The sequence below is a fragment of the Rhinoraja longicauda genome, chromosome 36 (genome assembly GCF_053455715.1).
Source record: "Rhinoraja longicauda isolate Sanriku21f chromosome 36, sRhiLon1.1, whole genome shotgun sequence".
NCBI lineage: Eukaryota > Metazoa > Chordata > Chondrichthyes > Rajiformes > Arhynchobatidae > Rhinoraja > Rhinoraja longicauda.
The window spans coordinates 7,896,479-7,915,786 of NC_135988.1; the positions used below are offsets into that span (position 1 = coordinate 7,896,479).

The 19,308-nt window shown below is 49.8% G+C and overlaps 2 protein-coding genes across 2 annotated transcripts in view; one reads left to right on the forward strand and one right to left on the reverse strand.

The window, feature by feature from the left end:
- Nucleotides 1-19,308, reverse strand: part of LOC144610306 (triacylglycerol hydrolase DDHD2-like) — a 200,481-nt gene that overhangs the window by 55,580 nt on the left and 125,593 nt on the right. The gene's annotated exons all lie outside the window — the stretch shown is intronic.
- Nucleotides 2,763-19,308, forward strand: part of LOC144610277 (matrix metalloproteinase-21-like) — a 20,151-nt gene continuing 3,605 nt past the window's right edge. The window contains exons 1-8 of the mRNA XM_078428867.1: nucleotides 2,763-2,906; nucleotides 4,134-4,797; nucleotides 7,620-7,759; nucleotides 9,098-9,239; nucleotides 10,743-11,000; nucleotides 14,749-14,921; nucleotides 17,179-17,471; nucleotides 18,989-19,142. Of these exons, the coding sequence (XP_078284993.1) occupies nucleotides 2,763-2,906; nucleotides 4,134-4,797; nucleotides 7,620-7,759; nucleotides 9,098-9,239; nucleotides 10,743-11,000; nucleotides 14,749-14,921; nucleotides 17,179-17,471; nucleotides 18,989-19,142 (1,968 nt within the window). The remainder of the gene's footprint in view (nucleotides 2,907-4,133; nucleotides 4,798-7,619; nucleotides 7,760-9,097; nucleotides 9,240-10,742; nucleotides 11,001-14,748; nucleotides 14,922-17,178; nucleotides 17,472-18,988; nucleotides 19,143-19,308) is intronic.

Below are 19,308 nucleotides of genomic sequence, written 5' to 3' on the forward strand. Positions count from 1 at the left end.
GAAACCGAAGATCTCGGAGAAAACCCACGCAGGTCACGGGGAGAACGTACAAACTCCTTACAGTGCAGCACCCGTAGTCAGGATCGAACCTGAGTCTCCGGCGCTGCATTCGCTGTAAAGCAGCAACTCTACCGCTGCGCTACCGTGCCGCCCATGTATCGACCTACACATAACCCATATCCTCAGAGTCATAGAGAGAGTCATAGAAAGTGGAAGCAGGCCCTTCGACCCAACTAGCCCACACCGACCAACATGTCCCATCTACACGAGTCCCACCTGCCTGCGCCTGGCCCTTATCCCTCTAAACCTGTCTTATCTATGTACCTGTCTAAATGTTTCTTAAACATTGCGATAGTACCATCCTCAACTACCTCCTCCGGTAGCTCGTTCCCACCACCTTTTGTGTGAAAACGTTACTCCTCAGATTTCTATTAAACCTTTTCTGCCCTCACCTTAAACCGATGTTCTCTGGTTCTCAAATCCCCTACTCTGGGCAAGAGACTCTGTGCGTCTACCCGATATATCCCTCACATCCTTCCATTCCCTGCATATCCATATACCTATCCCAAAGTGTTTTAAATGCCACTGCCACTAAAGTATCTTCTTCAACCACTGTCACTGGCAGCGGGTTTAGGCACTCACTACCCTATGTGTAAAAATATCCTGTCCCGCACATATCTTTTAAACTTTGCCCCTCTCACCTTAAACCTATGCCTTCTAGTATTTGATATTTTCCATCCGGGGGGAAATGATTTTGACTGTCTACCCTATCTATACTTCTCGAATTTTATACAATAGACAATAGACAATAGGTGCAGGAGTAGGCCATTCGGCCCTTCGAGCCAGCACCGCCATTCAATGTGATCATGGCTGATCATTCTCAATCAGTACCCCGTTCCTGCCTTCTCCCCATATCCCCTGACTCCGCTATCCTTGAGAGCTCTATCCAGCTCTCTCTTGAATGCATTCAGAGAATTGGCCTCCACTGCCTTCTGAGGCAGAGAATTCCACAGATTCACAACTCTCTGACTGAAAAAGTTCACATCTAACAGGTCTCCCTGGAACCTCAAACGTTCCAGTGAAAACAATCCAAGTCTGTCCAACCTCTCCCTATAACCTAATACCCCCTAATCCGGGCTTCATTCCGGCAAACCACCTCTGCATCCTTTCGCAAAAAGCCTCCAGATCCTTCCTGTAATGTGGCGATCAGAACTGCACACAATACTCCAAGTGCAGCCTAACCAAAGTCCTCTAGAACTGCATCATGACTATTGTTGGACCCGTTGTACATTGAAAATCTTAAAATCGGTGCATGCTGATGCGAGCAAGGCATTTGGACAGTTGTGCTCTGGCAGAATAATGGCATACACAACTTCAGTATCCCATGGGAACCAGCATGAATGAGTCAGGTGCCGCACAAGTGTGGATTAATGAACCAAGGAAGTAAGATCAAGTCCTAATACAGAAGTCGGAGGATTTAAATTCAATTCAGTTCAGAGAGCCAGCGGCAAACGATTACTAAAAGAGTAAAGAGGGAGAAGGCAGATCATGTGAGGAAATTTAAATAAGAAAATAAGAATTGAGAGAATTATTCATTCCCTGCAGATTTAATAATGGGAAGTAAGAAAGTGCCAACGATGTGGAACAAATCTTTTGCATTTGACTTCATGATGGGAAGACATTCAAAGTACCCTGAGTAGTATAAGAAAATAACTGCAGATGCCGGTACAAATCGAAGGTATTTATTCACAAAATGCTGGAGTAACTCAGCAGGTCAGGCAGCATCTCGGGAGAGAAGGAATGGGCGACGTTTCGGGTCGAGACCCTTCTTCAAGTACCCTGATATCATTCAATACTCCGAGGACAAAAGGGAGGAAGGAACATGGGGTGGCACAGTGGGGCAGCGGTAGAGTTGCTGCCTTACAGCGCCCGCGACCCGGGTTTGATCCTGACCATAGGTGCTGTCTGTACGGAGTTTGTACATTCCCCCATGACCTGCTCCCGTTTCCTCCCACATTCCAAAGACGTACCGGTTTGCAGGTTGTTTAGCTTTGGTAAAAAGTTGTAAATTATCCCTTGTGTGCAGGATAGTGGTCGTGTACGGGGTGATCGCTGGTCAGTGCAGATTTGGCGTGCCGAAGGGCCTGTTTCCACACTGTATAAGTTCATAAGTGATAGGAGCAGTATTAGGCCATTCGGCCCACCAAGTCTACTGCACCATTCAATCATGACTGACCTATCTCTCCCTCCTGATCCCATTCTCCTGCCTTCTCCCCATAACCCCTGACACCCGTGCTAATCAAAGTATCACTAAATCTAAAAACAAAAATCAAAATTACTTGGTGGATGTCCTAGGAAATTCATAGTATGAACGACTATATTTCTTACCTTTTAATACTAACAGTTCATTTATGCTTTGGAACATCCTGAAAGGAACAGGAAAGGTGCAGTAGAAAAGCAGTTCTTGTGTTTATTTCCCTGCCTCAGCCACACAAGCATTCTGATGTTAACGAGATTTCCTAATTCAAGTCTTCATCAAAATCGAGCCGAAAAGAATGACTTAAGAAAACGAATGGCTTAAGCCTGCCGACCAGGCATAATGTGCCTCTGTGTCCTTTCATTGCAAGGATCACCTGCCTGAAACATATTCTGTTCACCTGAATACTCAAGGGGGTGGAGTCATGGGAGAGAGAGAGCTCCAATATAAAGACTCATGGACACGGACATCTCACTGAATTCCTTCCTGGTTTCTCAGGACAGACATGTCCTGCCTTACTGTCTCCCTGATCACCGCTTGGATGCTGTGTATCTCAGCTGGCTCGGAGAGAGTCTTTCATTCCAGGGACCGTTCTGATATAAAGGCCACTCATCAGGCAAATCCCGTTGCTGGGGAGAGTTCTGCACAGGTAATGGACTTGTGTAAAACCGTGCTGGGCCAAAGCAGAACAAAATTAACCCGGGATTAATCCAAATCTGTCTCCGATCACATAAGCGCTGAGTACATGTTGCAGCCAGAGTAATTATATGATTAGAATGGGTATGAGTTTTTAAGTTTGCTGGATAGTTTTAGTTTAGTTTAGCTTGGTTTAGTTTCGAGGTATAAGCGCGGAAACAGGTCCTTTGGCCGAGCATGTTCGTGCAGACGAGTGATCGTCGCACACTTACCCTGTCCGACACATACTAGGGGCAATGTACAATCATACCAAGCCAATTAGCTTACAAAGCTGTATGTCTTTGGGGCGTGGGAGGAAACCGGAGATCCCGGAGAAAACCCGACACACTTCACGGGGAGAAGGTACAAACTCCGAGCAGACAAGCACACATTGTTAGTCTCGAACCTGGGTCTCTGGCGCTGTGAGACAACTACTCTAGTTGTGCCACCGTGCCAGTTGTGTTGGAGGGGAAAGAGTAATGAGAGCTAGTAAATGATAAATCGGGTTGTGGATTGTGCTAATGTGGTGGCAGGGAACCGCAGACAAAGGCCTGAAAGTAGAGACATGGAATGTAGACATGGAGTGATGACGCCCAAGTTCATCGATTATGTTACAGCGTGCACCCATCACTGCAACAGAACATTGGATCTGCTGTCAATGACGTTAGACTTGTGGATAAGTATTTTGTTCTGTTTGTTACCTAATTGAATCTTTCTCTAAACTCCATTCCATAATCAAGACCTTGCTTCCTTGTTAATCAAGTTGCCACTCAGCAGATCAGCTTTGACTGGTCTCCTGATGTTTCTCAGTTTCAATAAATCGCCCGTTACTTCGAACACCAACTTTCCATTTTGCTCCAACAGTTTCCAGGTTGTTTTCAATGAATTGCAACAGACAACATTGAAAGGTATAGCTTCCTAGTTCAGTTTAATTTTGAGATAATGGCACAGAAACCATAGGTCCTTTGGCTCCGAACTCAACAGGTCAGGCAGCATCTGCGGAGGACATGGATAGGCAATGGATTGGGACATTACTTCAGACTGATAATTGGCAGTGTTTCCGCCTTCAGACCGATTGTTTTGTTGCTTCTCTTGCAGCAGAGACTGCCAGCTGGCTGAGTTTTTCCAGCATTCTCTGTTACTTAAACTGGAGCCAGTCACTGTGATCATTGACTAACACTCTCCCCTCTGCCCTAACTAGACATTCCTGGCCAGGTATGGATGGGTGAAACCTGTCGATTGGGAGGACTCCTCGCGCGACCAGGCGGCCGATGAAGACCCAGCTCCTCCTGACCTGATGAGCGTTGTCGGAGAGGACATTCAGGACTGGCACCAGATGGACGGGTCCCCAGACCCAGGTACCGAGAGCCCAGGGTTTACCCAGGCCTTGAGGAAGTTCCAGGAAACCAATGGACTGCCAGTGACTGGCCTAGTGGACGCAGCCACCAGAGAGGCGATGAACGTGCCTAGATGTGGAGTACCAGATCGCAAGACCCAGCCCAACGTCCCAGTACCTCCTTATGCCACCGCTGGCACCGGCCGGACCCCCGAGAGAGATGCCAACGCCACGGGGAGAGCCCCTGCCCGCGGCAAACGGTTTCTGCACCGCTTCCTTCGTGGCCAGAGGGCCAGGGGGAGGAGAATGGAGCTGGCCGACGGCAGGGTCTCCGGCCTGGCCTTCGGGAAGCGGCGGCTGAAGTGGCGCTTGCTGAGCGAGGGCTACAGCTCCCAGATGGTGGAGGGCGAGCAGAGGGCGGCCATCAGGTTGGCCTTCAGACTCTGGAGCGAGGTCACGCCCTTGGACTTCGAGGAGGACCTGAGGTCGGCGGCCTCGGCGGTGGACATCACGCTGGGATTCGGAACAGGTAATGGCGCCACTGCTTCTCCCCTGTCCCAAAGGATCAGCCATGATCACATTGAATGGCGGTGCTGGCTCGAATGGCCTACTCTGGCACCTAAGGGGTTGGACACGTTAGAGGCAGGAAACATGTTCCCAATGTTGGGGGAGTCCAGAACAAGGGGCCACAGTTTAAGAATAAGGGGTAGGCCATATAGAACTGAGATGAGGAAAAACGTTTTCAGTCAGAAAGTTGTGAATCTGTGGAATTCTCCGACTCAGAAGGCAATGGAGGCCAATTCTCTGAATGCATTCAAGAGAGAGCTGGATAGAGCTCTTAAGGATAGCGGAGTCAGGGGGTATGGGGAGAAGGCAGGAACGGGGTACTGATTGAGAATGATCAGCCATGATCACATTGAATGGCGGCGCTGGCTCGAAGGGCCGAATGGCCTCCTCCTGCACCTATTGTCTATTGTCTATTGTCTATTGTCTATTGTCTATTGAAATGGGATTGTGTAGGATTGGTGTAAATGGGTGGTTGATAGTTGAGATGGGCCTTGATGGGCAGAATGGCCTGTTCGGTGGATGTTTTTAAGGCAGAGATAGATAGATTCTTGGTTTAAAGGACGTTCTTTGAGGAAGGGGATGAGGAGAAATTTCTTTAGTCAGAGGATGGTGAATCTGTGGAATTCTTTGCCCCAAAAGGCTGCGGAGGCCAAGGCAGAGATAGATAGATTCTTTATTCATACAGGTGTCAGAGATTATGGGGAGAAGGCAGGAGAATGGGGTTAGGGGGGAGAGATTCATCAGCCATGATTGAATGGTGGAGGAGACCTGATGGGCCGAATGGCCTAATTCTACTCCGATTCCTTATGACCTAATGATCTTCATTGATGAATCGGGCATCCATGTTCGCAATCACAACTGTGGGCAGAAACCAGAATTGCCAAAAAAAGACACAACGGCAGATGCCAATGTACAAAAAAAGACACAAAGTGCTGGAGTAACTCAGCAGGTCACGCAGCATCCTCAGAGAACATGGGTCTGTGATGTTGTGGGTCAGGACCCTTCTTCAGTCCCAAACTGAAGCATTGCCTATACATGTTCTCCAGGGATGCTGCCTGACCCACTTTGTGTCTTTTATTAATGGAACTCTACAGCACAAGAACAGGCCCTTTGACCCCAAAGCCCGTCCTGAACATGATGCCATGTCACACTAACCCCCTCCACCTACAGGTGATCCATATCCCTGCGTTCCCTGCATGTTCCCAAGCTTGTCCAAAAGACTCTTCAACCCCACTATCGGTCCTGCAAGACCTCAGGAGTTAGTGACTGTCACTGCTTGGATTCCAAACTCTGGAGGAGGGGAGGAGGAGGGGAGGAGGAGGGGAGGGGGAGGGGAGGGGGAGGGGAGGGGGAGGGGAGGGGGAGGGGAGGGGGAGGGGAGGAGGAGGGGAGGAGGAGGGGAGGAGGAGGGGAGGAGGAGGGGAGGAGGAGGGGAGGAGGAGGGGAGGAGGAGGGGAGGAGGAGGGGAGGAGGAGGGGAGGAGGAGGGGAGGAGGAGGGGAGGAGGAGGGGAGGGGTTGGAGGCAGGAAAGTCAAGGGAGAGAGTGAGGAAAAGAGAGAAAGAGAAGGGATTTCCAGTTTTCCAAACGAGTTTATACATTCCCGCAAAAAAAAATTAAGGATCTGGGTAATAGACTCTACGCTTTTGCCCGATCGATTTCCCTTGTGATCGTATACAGCTCTATAAGATCACCCCTCATCCTCCAGCACTCCAAGGAATAAATTCTTAGCCTGCCCAACCTTTCCCTACAGCCCAGGCTCTCAAATCCCGGCAATATCGTCGTAAATCTTCCCTGCACTCTTTCCAGTAGTTTACTCTAGAGAAACAGCGCGGACACAGGCCCTTCGGCCCACTGAGTCGGGGCGACTAGCGATCCCTGCACGCTGATGCTATCCTACCAGGGACAATTTCCAATTTCGCCAGGCCAAATAACCTGCAAACCTGCACGTCTTTGGAGTGCGGGAGGAAACCGGAGCACCCGGAGAAAACCCATGCAGTCACGGGGAGAAGGTGCAAACTCCGTACAGACAGCGCCCGTAGTCAGGATCGAACCCGGGTCTCTGGCGCTGCAAGGCAGCACAGAGACCCACAGCTACGCCTTTGTTTGATGGGAGATTTAAGCCATTAATTATGTTTGAAGTTTTCCCCACCCCTAAGTGAGATTAAACTGCAAACTGACAATGTGGAAATGTTGGGGAGGGAGAGAGAGAGAAATGCAGTGCAGAGTAAGTTTAAGACAATTACTGCAGATGCTGGTACAAATCGAAGGTGTTTATTCACAAAATGCTGGAGTAATTCAGCGGGTCAGGCAGCATCTCAGGAGAGAAGGAATGGGTGACGTTTCGGGTCGAGACCCTTCTTCAGACTGATGTCAGGGGGGCGGGACAAAGGAAGGATATAGGTGGAGACAGGAAGATAGAGGGAGATCTGGGAAGGGGGAGGGGAAGAGAGGGACAGAGGAACTATTTAAAGTGGGAGAAGACAATGTTCATACCACTGGGCTGCAAACTGCCCCAGCGAAATATGAGGTGGTGTTCCTCCAATTTGCGGTGGGCCTCACTATGGCACTGGAGGAGGCCCATGACAGAAAGGTCAGACTGGGAATGGGAGGGGGAGTTGAAGTGCTCGGCCACCGGGAGACCAGTTTGGCCAACGCGGACCGAGCACAGGTGTTGAGCGAAGCGATCGCCGAGCCTCCGTTTGGTTTCGCCGATGTAAATAAGTTGACATCTGGAGCAGCGGATGCAATAGATGAGTTTCAATGGTTTTCTATTTTCCCCCCAGGCCGCCATTTAGGCTGTCCGCAGGCGTTTGACGGGGCTGGCCAGGAGGTGGCGCACTCTTGGCAAAGTGGAGTCATCCACTTCGATGACGATGAACACTTCACAGCCACCAACAGCAACCAGGGGATCAACCTACTGCGGGTAAGGCAGCACGCAGCGTTAGTTTAGTGGTACTGCGCGGAAACAGGCCCTTCAGCCCCCTGAGTCCACACCGGCCAACAAGCACCCCATACACTAGCGCCATTCTACACACGAGAGACAATTTACAGAAGCCAATTAACTTACAAAGGTGCACGTCTTTGGAATGTGGGAGGAAACCGGAGAAATACCCACGCGGTCACGGGGAGAACGTCAAACTCCAGACAGCACCTGTGGTCAGGATCGAACCTGGGTCTCCGGCGCTGTAAGGCAGCAACTCTACCGCTGTGCCACTGTGCCCTCCCAGTTCATTGGCTGGGGTGGAACGCTTCTTATGGGAAAGAAGGGTGTGGGAGGGGATTTTGCGTTCAAGATCAAAACTGTCCAGCAGTTTGCAATCATTTGATTTGATTTGGATAAGTTTATTGGCCAAGTATGTGCATATACAAGGAATGTATATAGGCCTTGGTGCTCCGCTCACAAATGACAACATCAACATACAGCTAACAATTAAGAATAAAGCATAAACACATCAAAACAATAAGGATACATCGTTACAGTCTAAATAAACCAGAGCAAAAAAGAGACTACAGACTTTGGTTATTGAATAGAACTATCACTCTTGGAAAAAAGCTGTTTTTATGTCTGGCTGTGGCTGCTTTTTACAGTCCGGAGTGGCCTTCCAGAGGGAAGTGCTTCAAAGAGTTTGTGGCCAGGGTGAGAGGGGTCAGAGATGATCTTCAATCAATAATCACACTGGAGGGCCATTCCTTGCTCCCCTTCCACTCACTGCGGTCCCGGTTTCACCAATCCTTTTCAACCAACCTGGTTCATGGAAAATGTAAGACAAAGGAACTGCAGGTGCCGGTTTATACCAAAGATAGACCCAAATTGCTGGAGTAACTCAGCGGGTCAGGCAGCATCTCCGGAGAAAAGGAATACGTGACGCTTCGGGACGGAACCCTTCCCCAGTCTGGGCTCCGACCTGAAACGTCACCTATTCCTCCTTTCCAGAGATGCTACCTGACCCGCTGAGATGCTCCAGCATTTTGTGTCTTTTATCAGGATGCATCACGGGTCTTTCGAAGACCACAAGAAATTGCAGAGAGTTTTGAATGTAGCCCTGCCCATCACACGAACCCGCCCCTCCCCCTCCCCCTCCCCCTCCCCCTCCGGGGGGAGGGGTCCGTGTGATGGGCAGGGCTACATTCAAAACTCAGCAATTTCTTGTGGTCTTCGAAAGACCCGTGATGCATCCTGACAATAGACACAAAATGCTGGAGCAACTCAGCATGAACGGCCATCTGACTGCAGAGATAACGGCGGTGGGTGTTGTTGCAGGTGGCGGTGCACGAAGTGGGCCATGTCCTGGGTCTGCCTCACATGTACAGCAGGGGGTCGGTGATGCAGCCCAACTACAGTGCGGAGGGCAGAGGCACGGAGCTGGAGCTGGCTGACAGGACGGCCATCCAGCAGCTGTACGGTAGGCAGCCTCCTCCAACGACGGGCCCTTCCGCACAGGGTGGCAGCTTCCAAACGGTTATCCACTTTCTCAATGCCCCTCTGATGGAGGCGGTGAACTGCAGCCTAGTTTAGTTTAGAGATACAGCACGGACACAGGCCCTTCGGCCCACCGAGTCTGCGCCGACCAGCGATCCCCGCACACCTACGCTGTCCTACACACACTGGGGACAATTTACAATTACACCAAGCCAATTAACTTACAAGCACGTCTTTGGAGTGTGGGAGGAAACCACAATCCCCGAGAAAACCCACGCAGGAGAACGTACAAACTCCGTACAGACTGCACCCATAGTCAGGATCGAACCCGGGTCTCTGGCACGGTTAGGCTGCAGCTCTACCGATATCTTTCCGACAGGGCAGCACAGCACAGTGGCACAATAGTAGAGTTGCTGCCTTACTGCACCAGAGACCCAGGTTCGATCCTGACTAAGGATGCTGTCTGCACGGAGTTTGTACGTACCATCTGTGACCACATGGGTTTTCTCCGGGCGCTCCACTTTCCTCCCACATCCCAAAGACGTGCAGGTCTGCAGGTTAATTGTCTTCAGCAATAAATTGTAAATTGTCCCTAGTGTGTAGTGTGTAGTGATCGCTGTTTGGCTCGGACTCGGTGGGCCGAAGGGCCTGTTTCCGCGCTGCATGTCTAAAGTAAACTAAAGTGATCTATTCTCCCTGCGCATGATCCGTATCTATCCATGCCCTGCATGTCCATGTGCCTACCTTAAAAGCTTCTTGGTCTCCACTATTGCATCTGCTTCCAGCCCCACCACCCCTGGCAGTGTGTTCCACCCCCCCCCACCACTGTGCAATTAAACTTGCCCCATGTACCTCCTTTAAATGTTCCACCTGTCATAGAAACATAGAAACATAGAAAATAGGTGCAGGAGTAGGCCATTCGGCCCTTCGAGCCTGCACCGCCATTCAATATGATCATGGCTGATCATCCAACTCAGTATCCCGTACCTGCCTTCTCTCCATACCCCCTGATCCCTTTAGCCACAAGGGCCACATCTAACTCCCTCTTAAATATAGCCAATGAACTGGCCTCAACTACCTTCTGTGGCAGAGAATTCCACAGACTCACCACTCTCTGTGTGAAAAAAAACATTCTCATCTCGGTCCTAAAAGACTTCCCCCTTATCCTTAAACTGTGACCCCATGTTCTGGACTTCCCCAACATCAGGAACAATCTTCCTGCATCTAGCCTGTCCAATCCCTTAAGAATTTTGTAAGTTTCTATAAGATCCCCCCTCAATCTTCTAAATTCCAGCGAGTACAAGCTATGCCCTCCAGCATTAAACGTTTCCACCCTGTGGAATAGGACCCCACGTTCTTACCCAACCCATGCCCCTCAAAAGCTTCTCACGGTGGCTCGGTAGACACGGCGATAGACGAGACGGTTTTGCGCACGTAATGTCCGGCCGCCTGGAAGTCTCTCAGCCGCTTGCTCTGTCTGACCCAGGGGTATGCGAGGGGCCATTTGACGCGGTCTTCGACTGGGTCCGCAGGGCCAGAGGACCGGACGGCAGGCTCCCCCTGGCCTTCAACACCTACTTCTTCCACGGGGGCTGGTACTGGATGTACGAGAACCGCAACAACCGGACGCGGCACGGCGACCCGCTGCCCGTCTGCTCCGGCTGGCACGGCATCCCCAGGGAGGGCATCGACGCCTTTGTGCACGTCTGCACTTGGTCGAAGGATGCCACCTACTTCTTCAAAGGTAGCCGGTGGAACCGTTCATCCAGCAGCGCCATTCATACAGTACAACATTCCAAGGCACCTCTCAGAAGCCTCTATCACCGGGAATTTATTCACAAAATGCTGGAGTAACTCAGCGGGTCAGGCAGCATCTCGGGAGAGAAGGAATGGGTGACGTTTCGGGTCGAGACCCTTCTTCAGACTGATGTCAGGGGGGCAGGACAAAGGAAGGATATAGGTGGAGACAGGAAGATAGAGGGAGATCTGGGAAGGAGGAGGGGAAGAGAGGGACAGAGGAACTATCTAAAGTTGGAGAAGTCGATGTTCATACCACTGGGCTGCAAGCTGCCCAGGCGAAATATGAGGTGGTGTTCCTCCAATTTCCGGCGGGCCTCACTATGGCACTGGAGGAGGCCCATGACAGAAAGGTCAGACTGGGAATGGGAGGGGGAGTTGAAGTGCTCGGCCACCGGGAGACCAGTTTGGCCAACGCGGACTGAGCGCAGGTGTTGAGCGAAGCGATCGCCGAGCCTGCGTTTGGTTTACCTCCCCTCTCAACTCCATCCAAGGACCCAATAACTCGCAACAAGGACAGAATCCCCCTCGTTCTCAACTTCCACCCCACCAGCCAGCGGATCCAACAAATCATCCGCCAACATTTCCGTCACCTACAACGGGACCCCACCACCGGCCGTATCTTCCCATCCCCTCCCCTCTCTGCGTTCCGCAGAGACCGCTCCCTCCGTAACTCCCTGGTCCACTCGCCCCTTCCTACCCAAACCACCCCATCCCCGGGCACTTTCCCCTGCAACCGCACGAGATGCAACACCTGTCCCTTTACCTCCCCCCTCAACTCCATCCAAGGACCCAATTGCTCTGACACTATCACCAGGAAATTCAGTTTACCGGTTTAGTTTACAATGAAAAGCTTTTGTCGCGTGCTAACTAGCAATACATGATTCCCATCGAGCCAGTCGCAGTGTACAGACATGATAAGGGAATAACGTTTAGTGCAAGGTAAAGCCAGTGAAGTCCGATCAAAGAGAGAGTCCGTGGGTCCCCGATGAGGTGGATGGTAGTTCAGGACTGCTCTCTGGTTGCAGTAGGATGGTTCAGTTGCAAATTCAATTGATCTCCATGGTCCATAACCTGGACCATTCTGGAATGAGAGGAGATTAGGGGGTTTGAAGGCCAAGGTGGGATTATGGAGCGGGCAGGATTGTTTCAAATCCACATGTTGCCCAGTGATATCCTCGTACATCAGCACGATCATACACATTAGGGACAATTTACAATTTCTACCGTAGCCAATCTTACAAGGAGACAGCTCAGTTTAGTTTTAGTTTGGAGTTTAGAGATAGAGTTTAGTGGAAACAGGCCCTTTGGCCCACTGTCTCCATGCCAACCAGCAATCCCCATATGCTAACACTAACAGTACACACAAGGGACAATTTGCAATCTTTACCAAAGCCAATTATCCTACAAACCTGTACGTCTTTGGAGTGTGGGAGGAAACCGGAGCACCCGGAGAAAACCCAAGCGGTCGGGGGAAGAACGTACAAACTCTGTACAGACAGCACCCGTAGTCAGGATCGAACCCGGGTCTCTGGCGCTGCAAGGTAGCAACTCTACCGCTGCGCCACCGTGCCGCCTTTTAGTCCGAAGAGGAAGATTTTACAGAGCATCTTAGAGAAGGAAAGAGAGATTAAGAAATGCAGAGAGAGAGTCAGAGAAACATACAGAGGGAATCAGGCCCTTCAGCCCAACAACATCATGCTGACCAACTATATTTATCTCCAGAATAATTTTTTGCAAACTGTGTCAGTGGTGAAGGGGTTAATTTCAGGGATACTGCAGTGGTCAGAACTGGAGCAAAGCAGAGAAACTGGTGCAGGTACATGGACAGGAACGTTTTAAAGGGATAAGGGCCAAACGCAGGCAGGTGGGACTAGTGTTGATGGGACATGTTGGTTGGTGTGGGCAAGTTGGGTTGAAGGGCCTGCTTCCACTCTGTATGACTCGATGACTGTACGACTCCATAACCTGGACCATTCTGGAATGAGAGGAGATTGGAGGGTTTGAAGGCCAAGGAGGGACTATGGAGCGGGCAGGATTGTTTCAAATCCACATGTTGCTTAATTGTAGCCAGTATTGATCGGTGATCTCAGGACAGCCAGGTGAACATGTGGCCTTGCGACTGAAGAATGACAGCAGAGTTTTGCACAACCTCTTCAACCAGAAGTACAATATTGTGGTCAAGAGGGTTTACCGGGGGAATTATTAGTGTGGAAAGGTTTTAAGAAAACTTCTCCACCTTCCTGATGAAGTCAAAATTTTCAATTATTTAACTGAAACATATACATTTGCCGAGAACGGACACAATTGCTATGTTTTGAAACCTAATTTTTTTAAATACCAAAGCATGTTTTCAATATCCTTTGTGTGAGAAGGAACTGCAGATGCTGGTTTACACTGAATATCCCGGGCCCCACCTTTCCTGAGTCATCATGTGGGCTCTGCATTGTTCTGTACCATCCCATACATCCCCCTCTCCCCTGACTCTCAGTCTGAAGATGGGTCTCGACCCGAAACATCACCTATTCCTTCTGTCCAGAGATGCTGCCTGACCCACTGAGTTACTCCAGCATTTTGTGTCTATCTTCAATATACTTTGATGTGTGAGAAATCTAACTTCGGAACGATCATTATAATTTAATCTCAAAATAGAGTTTTTAATCTGTCGATCCACCATTAATGTAAGGCGGTTTTAAATTATTTAAAATTACTAATTTAAGGCTCAGAAGTAGTTTCTAGTTATATTATATGAAAAGCAAGCACTCACACACAACAGGCAGGCAGCCACAGATTCGTACTCAAACACAAACACACACTGGATTCTGTACTATACAGTATGGACTCAGACCATTCGGCCCATTCACTCCATGCTGCAATTAAGGTCAACTCAAATCTTCTCCCATCTAAATCTCTGTAGTACTGACTTATATTTATTTTGTCTTCATATGCTTCTCACACAAACACACACACACACACACACACCATCACACACACACACACACACACACACACACACACACACACACACACACCATCTCACGCACACACACACACACACCATCACACACAAACACGCACACCATCTCACACATACACACACACGCACACAACATACACACACACTAGAGACACACACGCAAAAATACACACACATACAGCCAAACACCATCACACACATATACACACTAGACACACATACCACACTCACCAGACACATGCACTAGACACACACACATGCTCGACACACACACACACTAGACACACATACGCAAGACACATATACACATACTAGACACATACACACACACACACACACACACAAGACACACACATGCTAGATATACATGCACACATACAGCCACACACAAAGCACATACACACACTGGACACACACATACACACCACACACACACTAGACACACACACACACACACACAAACACACACTAGACACACACACACACTAGACACACACACACAACAGACACACACACACACAAGACATACACACACACACACACTAGACACACACACACTAGACACACACCACACACACACACACACACTAGACATACACACACACTAGACACACACACACTAGACACACACACACTAGACACACACCACACACACGCACACGCACACACACGACACACACACACACATATGCCTAAATCTCCCTGCATCTGTGCGCAGGAACCCAGTACTGGAGGTACGACAGCATCAACGACCGTGCCTACACACAGGACCCACATGGCGTCAGCTATCCCAAGCTCATCTCCAGCGGATTCCCCGGCATTTCCGGACCGATTAACGCAGCCTTCTTCGACCGGCGTGACCAGTGCGTCTACTTCTTCAAGGACAGCACGGTGAGAATCGTCACTCTGCCTCCCAGTGACCTGGCCTCTCTCTCCCCCTGCAGTCACCAGCCTGAGCAGGGCTGGGTCATCACCTAACAGTGACGGCTTATTAAAACCGATCACACTGAAACCGCTGACTGCACATAGTTCCTTTATGAGGTCATAAGGTTATAAGTGATAGGAGCCGAATTAGGCCATTCGGCCCATCAAGTCTACTCCGCCATTCAATCATGGCTGATCTATCTCTCCCTCCTAACCCCATTCCCCTGCCTTCTCCCCATAACCCCTGCCTTCTCCCCATAACCCCTGCCTTCTCCCCCATTCCCCTGCCTTCTCCCCATAGCCCCTGCCTTCTCCCCATAACCCTGCCTTCTCCCCATAACCCCTGACACCCGTACTAATCAAGAATCCTTTTAAACGCCTGCTTCACATTGCAGCCTGCTGTCATTTCCGAACCTACTTGTACTCCAGCATTGGGTTTGATTGCTAATTACTGGAGGTGCATTAACAATGATCCATTTAGTGCACAGTTCGTGTGACCAAAGGCAAGAACCAGCTCTGACATTCAAAGTAAACAACTGAACTTAATGATGTGTAAATTGATCCGTGCAGGTATCGCCTGCTGAGAGTTAATCAGTCAATTACAGAGGAACATTGGTGCAGTGGTAGAGTTGCTGCCTTACAGTGCCAGAGTCCTGACCACTGGTGCTGCCTGTACGGAGTTTGTACGTTCTCCCTGTGACCCGCGTGGGTTTTCTCCGGGCGCTCCGGTTTCCTCTCGCACTCCAAAGACGTGCAGGTTTGTAGGAAGTGTAGGAACGAACTGCAGATGCTGGCTTACACCGAAGATAGACACAAAATGCTGGAGTTACTCAGTGGGACAGGCAGCATCTGTGGAGAGAAGGAATGGGTGATGTTACAACCCAGGTTTGTAGGTTAATTGGCTTCGGTAAAAATTGTAAATTGTAAATTGCCCCTAATGTGCAGGATAATACTCATGCACGAGGATTGCTGGTCGGCATGGACTCGGTGGACTGAAGGGCCTGTTGTACCTCTAAACTAAACTAAAAAGTGAAGCTAAACCATCTTTCAATACACATTTCAGACATATAACGTTTCTGAAAGAGCAGAGAAAAAGTAGATTACCACTCCCTACACTGAAGGGACAATTTGCAGATACCAACTAACTGACAAACCAACACATCCAATGGAAATGGGAGGAAACCGGAGCACCCAGAGAAAACCCATACAGTCATAGGGAGAACGTGCAAACTCTGCACAGACAGCACACAAGGTCAGGATCGAACCCGGGTCTCCGGCGTTGTGAGGCGGCAGCTCGCTCTGCGGTTGAATATTTCCTCAAGGCAAATCTTCTCACATCTCATAAAGTCATATGGCCATCAGGAATAGGAGTAGAATTAGGGCATCCGGCCCACCGCACCTGGAGTATTGTGTACAGTTTTGGTCTCCTAATCTGAGGAGAGACATTCTAGCCTTAGAGGGAGTGCAGAGAAGGTTCACCAGATTGATCCCTGGGATGGCAGGACTTTCATATGAAGAAAGACTGGATAGACTAGGCTTATACTCGCTGGAATTTAGAAGACTGGGGGGGGATCTTATTGAAACATATAAAATTCTTAAGGGGTTGGAGAGGCTAGATGCGGGAAGATTGTTCCCGATGTTGGGGAAGTCCAGAACCAGGGGTCACAGCTTAAGGATAAGGGGGAAGTCTTTTAGGACCGAGATGAGAAAACATTTCTTCACACAGAGAGTGGTGAGTCTGTGGAATTATCTGCCACAGAAGGTAGTTGAGGCCAGTTCATTGGCTATATTTAAGAGGGAGTTAGATGTGGCCCTTGTGTCTAAAGGGATCAGGGGGTATGGAGAGAAGGCAGGTACAGGTTACTGAGCTGGATGATCAGCCATGATCATATTGAATGGCGGTGCAGGCTCGAAGGGCCGAATGGCCTACTCCTGCACCTATTTTCTATGTTTCTAAGTTTCTAAGCCTACTCTGCCATTCAATCATGGCTGATCTATCTCTCTCTCTCTCTCTCCTAACCCCATTCTCCTGCCTTCTCCCCATCCAACCTCTGACACCTGTACTAATCAAGAATGTATCTATCTCTGCCTTAAAAATATCCACCGACTTGGCCTCCACAGCTTTCTGTGGCAAAGAATTCCACAGATTCACCGCCCTCTGACTAAAGAAATTTCTCCTCATCTCCTTCCTAAAAGAACGTCCTTTACATTCTGGTCCCAACAGGTCACGGCCTTTAATGTCAACACTACCCAGAGGGTCGCTGGATTCCCTAAAAGGATCATTGATGTCTACCCGCCGCTGGAGTCAGGAGACCACCCGTTGGGTAACCTGGATGCTGTGTACTACTCCTACACCTACAGGGCCATTTTCTTCTTCAAGGGGCTGTACTTCTGGAGGGTGGTGGGCAGGCGAGAGCGCGGGGCCAGCCCGGGCCTGGCGTACAATGGGTTGTGGCCCAGACGCAGGGTCAGCGAGCAGTGGCTGGACATCTGTAACGTCCGCCCACCCACCACCCCGTGAGGCCAGAGGAGCAACCAGCGGGGAGAGCGCCGGAGAGAGGGAAGGGAGGGCGGGTTGGAGGGAAGACTAATCCTTGCATCAGACGGCGTCAGGAGATGGGAGGAGGAGGCCGCCTTGATCTCTTTATAGTTTAGTTTAGTTGAGAGATACAATGCGGAAACAGGCCCTTCGGCCCACCGGGTCCGCGCCGACCAGCGATCCCCGCACATTAATGTGCCGGCGGCACGGTAGCGCAGCGGTAGAGTTGCTGCTTTACAGCGAATGCAGCGCCGGAGACTCAGGTTCGATCCTGACTACGGGTGCTGCACTGTAAGGAGTTTGTACGTTCTCCCCGTGACCTGCGTGGGTTTTCTCCGAGATCTTCGGTTTCCTCCCACACTCCAAAGACGTACAGGTATGTAGGTTAATTGGCTGGGTAAATGTAAAAATTGTCCCTAGTGGGTGTAGGATAGTGTTAATGTACGGGGATCACTGGGCGGCACGGACTTGGAGGGCCGAAAAGGTCTGTTTCCGGCTGTATATATATGATATGATATGATATGATATCGCTGGGCAGCGCGGACTCGGTGGGCCGAAGGGCCTGTTTCCGCGCTGTATCTCTAAATCTAAAAAAAACAAACTAAAATGAACACTATCCTACACGCACTGGGGACAATTTACACTTGTACCAAGCCAATTAACCTACATACCTGCACGTCTTTGGAGTGTGGGAGGAAACCGAAGATCTCAGAGAAAATCTACATGGTCACGTGGAGAACGTACAAACTCCGTACAGACAGCACCCGTAGTTGGGTTTGAACCCGGGTCTCCGCTGCTACAAACGCTGTAAGGCAGCAACTCTACCGCTGTGCCACCAAGTCCTTACAAGTGCTGTGCGACAGAATATAAAGTTACCCCTCTGGTCAACTGTTTGATTCACTCCATACACTATTTTCTCTTTGTAATATTGAGCGTCAAAAGTGTACGGTGTGAATCAAGTAGTTGAGCAGAGGTGTAACTTTATGTCCTATCACACAGTGCTTGTAAGGCGGCAAGTTTTTCCTCATTTCAGTTCTAAATGGCCTACCCCTTATTCTTAAACTGTGGCCCCTTGTTCTGGACTCTACCGCTGCGCCACCGTGCCGCCCTTAAGTCACGTCGGGTTTATTGTCGCATGCACAAGGACGGTGAGGTAGAGGGGCGATGAAAATCTGGCCAGCGGCGAGCAGCAAGCATAACAAACAGCATCAGTGACCCAGGTTCAATCCTGACCTCCGGCGTTGTGTGTGTGTGTGTGTGTATGGTGTTAACGAGTTCTTCTCTGTGACTGCCTGGGTTTCCTCCAGGCGCTCCGTTCCCCTCCCAAGAGGTTGTTAGGTTAATTGGACTGAACGGGATGCTAAAGGTGCCAGAGAAATGTCAGCCATTTTCTTTACTCACGCTATGAATCAATCAATCTGTCACATTCTAAATTCAGCACAGGCTCTTAAATCTGCCTGGGAATTCGTAAATTAATGCCGATTTGAAACCTTAGTCTCTTTGCTGCTAAATTGGCCGTTGGAAAGTATCCTCTGGAGATAATCCCCAGCCAGTTGAACTACAGCCAGGTTCCTGGGAGAATATTAAGTACCACATATGAACAGAATCAATCTAACTTTTCCAAAACTCATGCCAGGCCTCATCAAGTGGTAACCCTGGGCCTGTACTCGCTGGAGTTTAGAAGGATTTGGGGGGGGGACCTTTATGAAAATTACCGAATAGTGAAAGGCCTGGATAGAGTGGATGTGGAGAGGATGTTTCCACTAGTGGGAGAGTCTCGGACCAGAGGCCTTAGCTTCAGAATGAAAGGATGTA